This window comes from Buceros rhinoceros, unplaced genomic scaffold (genome assembly GCF_000710305.1).
Source record: "Buceros rhinoceros silvestris isolate BGI_N320 unplaced genomic scaffold, ASM71030v1 scaffold29444, whole genome shotgun sequence".
NCBI classification, from domain to species: domain Eukaryota; kingdom Metazoa; phylum Chordata; class Aves; order Bucerotiformes; family Bucerotidae; genus Buceros; species Buceros rhinoceros.
The window spans coordinates 12,149-12,897 of NW_010409441.1; the positions used below are offsets into that span (position 1 = coordinate 12,149).

Consider the following 749-nt stretch of genomic DNA (forward strand, 5'->3'; position numbering starts at 1 on the left):
TGGCGGTGGCTGCGCTCGCGGTGATTGTGGGAGCGGTGTTCCTAGCCCGGAAAAAATGAAGACCGAGACGGGGTGGGGATGAGAAACCCAGCCCAGCTGTACAGCTCCTTTTGAGACAAATGCATGCAGAAAAATTCTATACATATCTATATATAGCGAGAGCGAGTGAGCTAGATAGGTCAGCGACAAGCTCCAACTGCAACTCCAAGAGTCTTGTTGAAGACAACTGTGCCAGTTTGACCCAGTGTGGGTAACTCCATGCACTCAGTGTGTTCCTTCATGTAATATATCTTGGCTTATACCACTGTGTATAGATTACAGCTTCTCCTGATCGGTGTAAATGACGGTGTCCCCTCCCCTCCCCGCTGTCCTCCCCGGGAGACACCCCCACCTCTCTTGCAGTCCCCTGTTTTCAAGTCTGAAGTGTTCTACATCCCATCCAGAGTCCCCGCCTTGTGTTTCGGTTTCCGTTTGGTTTGGTTTTCGGTTGGGTTGTGGTAAAGATGGTGTCAGGTGAGACGGAGCCCAGTGCTGAGACCCGGTTTGCCTGTCGCTGCGTGTTGGGCTGGTGTTTATCCAGCACCCCCCGGGCAGGGGAAGCTCCGGGCCATCGAGGCAAACGGCAGCTCCTTGACCCAGACAGCGGCGTGGTCTCTGCTAGGGGTGTTGTGTACCTGCTGCTTATCAACCCAACGCGAAGACAGACAGAGCAGACAGGCTGCTGCAGCTGGGGGGAAAACCGAGCCCGC

General features: G+C 54.9%; 1 protein-coding gene across 1 annotated transcript in view; it reads left to right on the top strand.

Annotated features, from left to right (window-relative positions):
* The window catches only part of CEND1 (cell cycle exit and neuronal differentiation 1), a 511-nt gene extending 452 nt beyond the window's left edge, over positions 1-59 (top strand). Inside the window, exon 2 of the mRNA XM_010135235.1 lies at positions 1-59. Coding sequence (XP_010133537.1) covers positions 1-59 — 59 coding nt within the window.
* Positions 60-749: the final 690 nt, after the last annotated feature.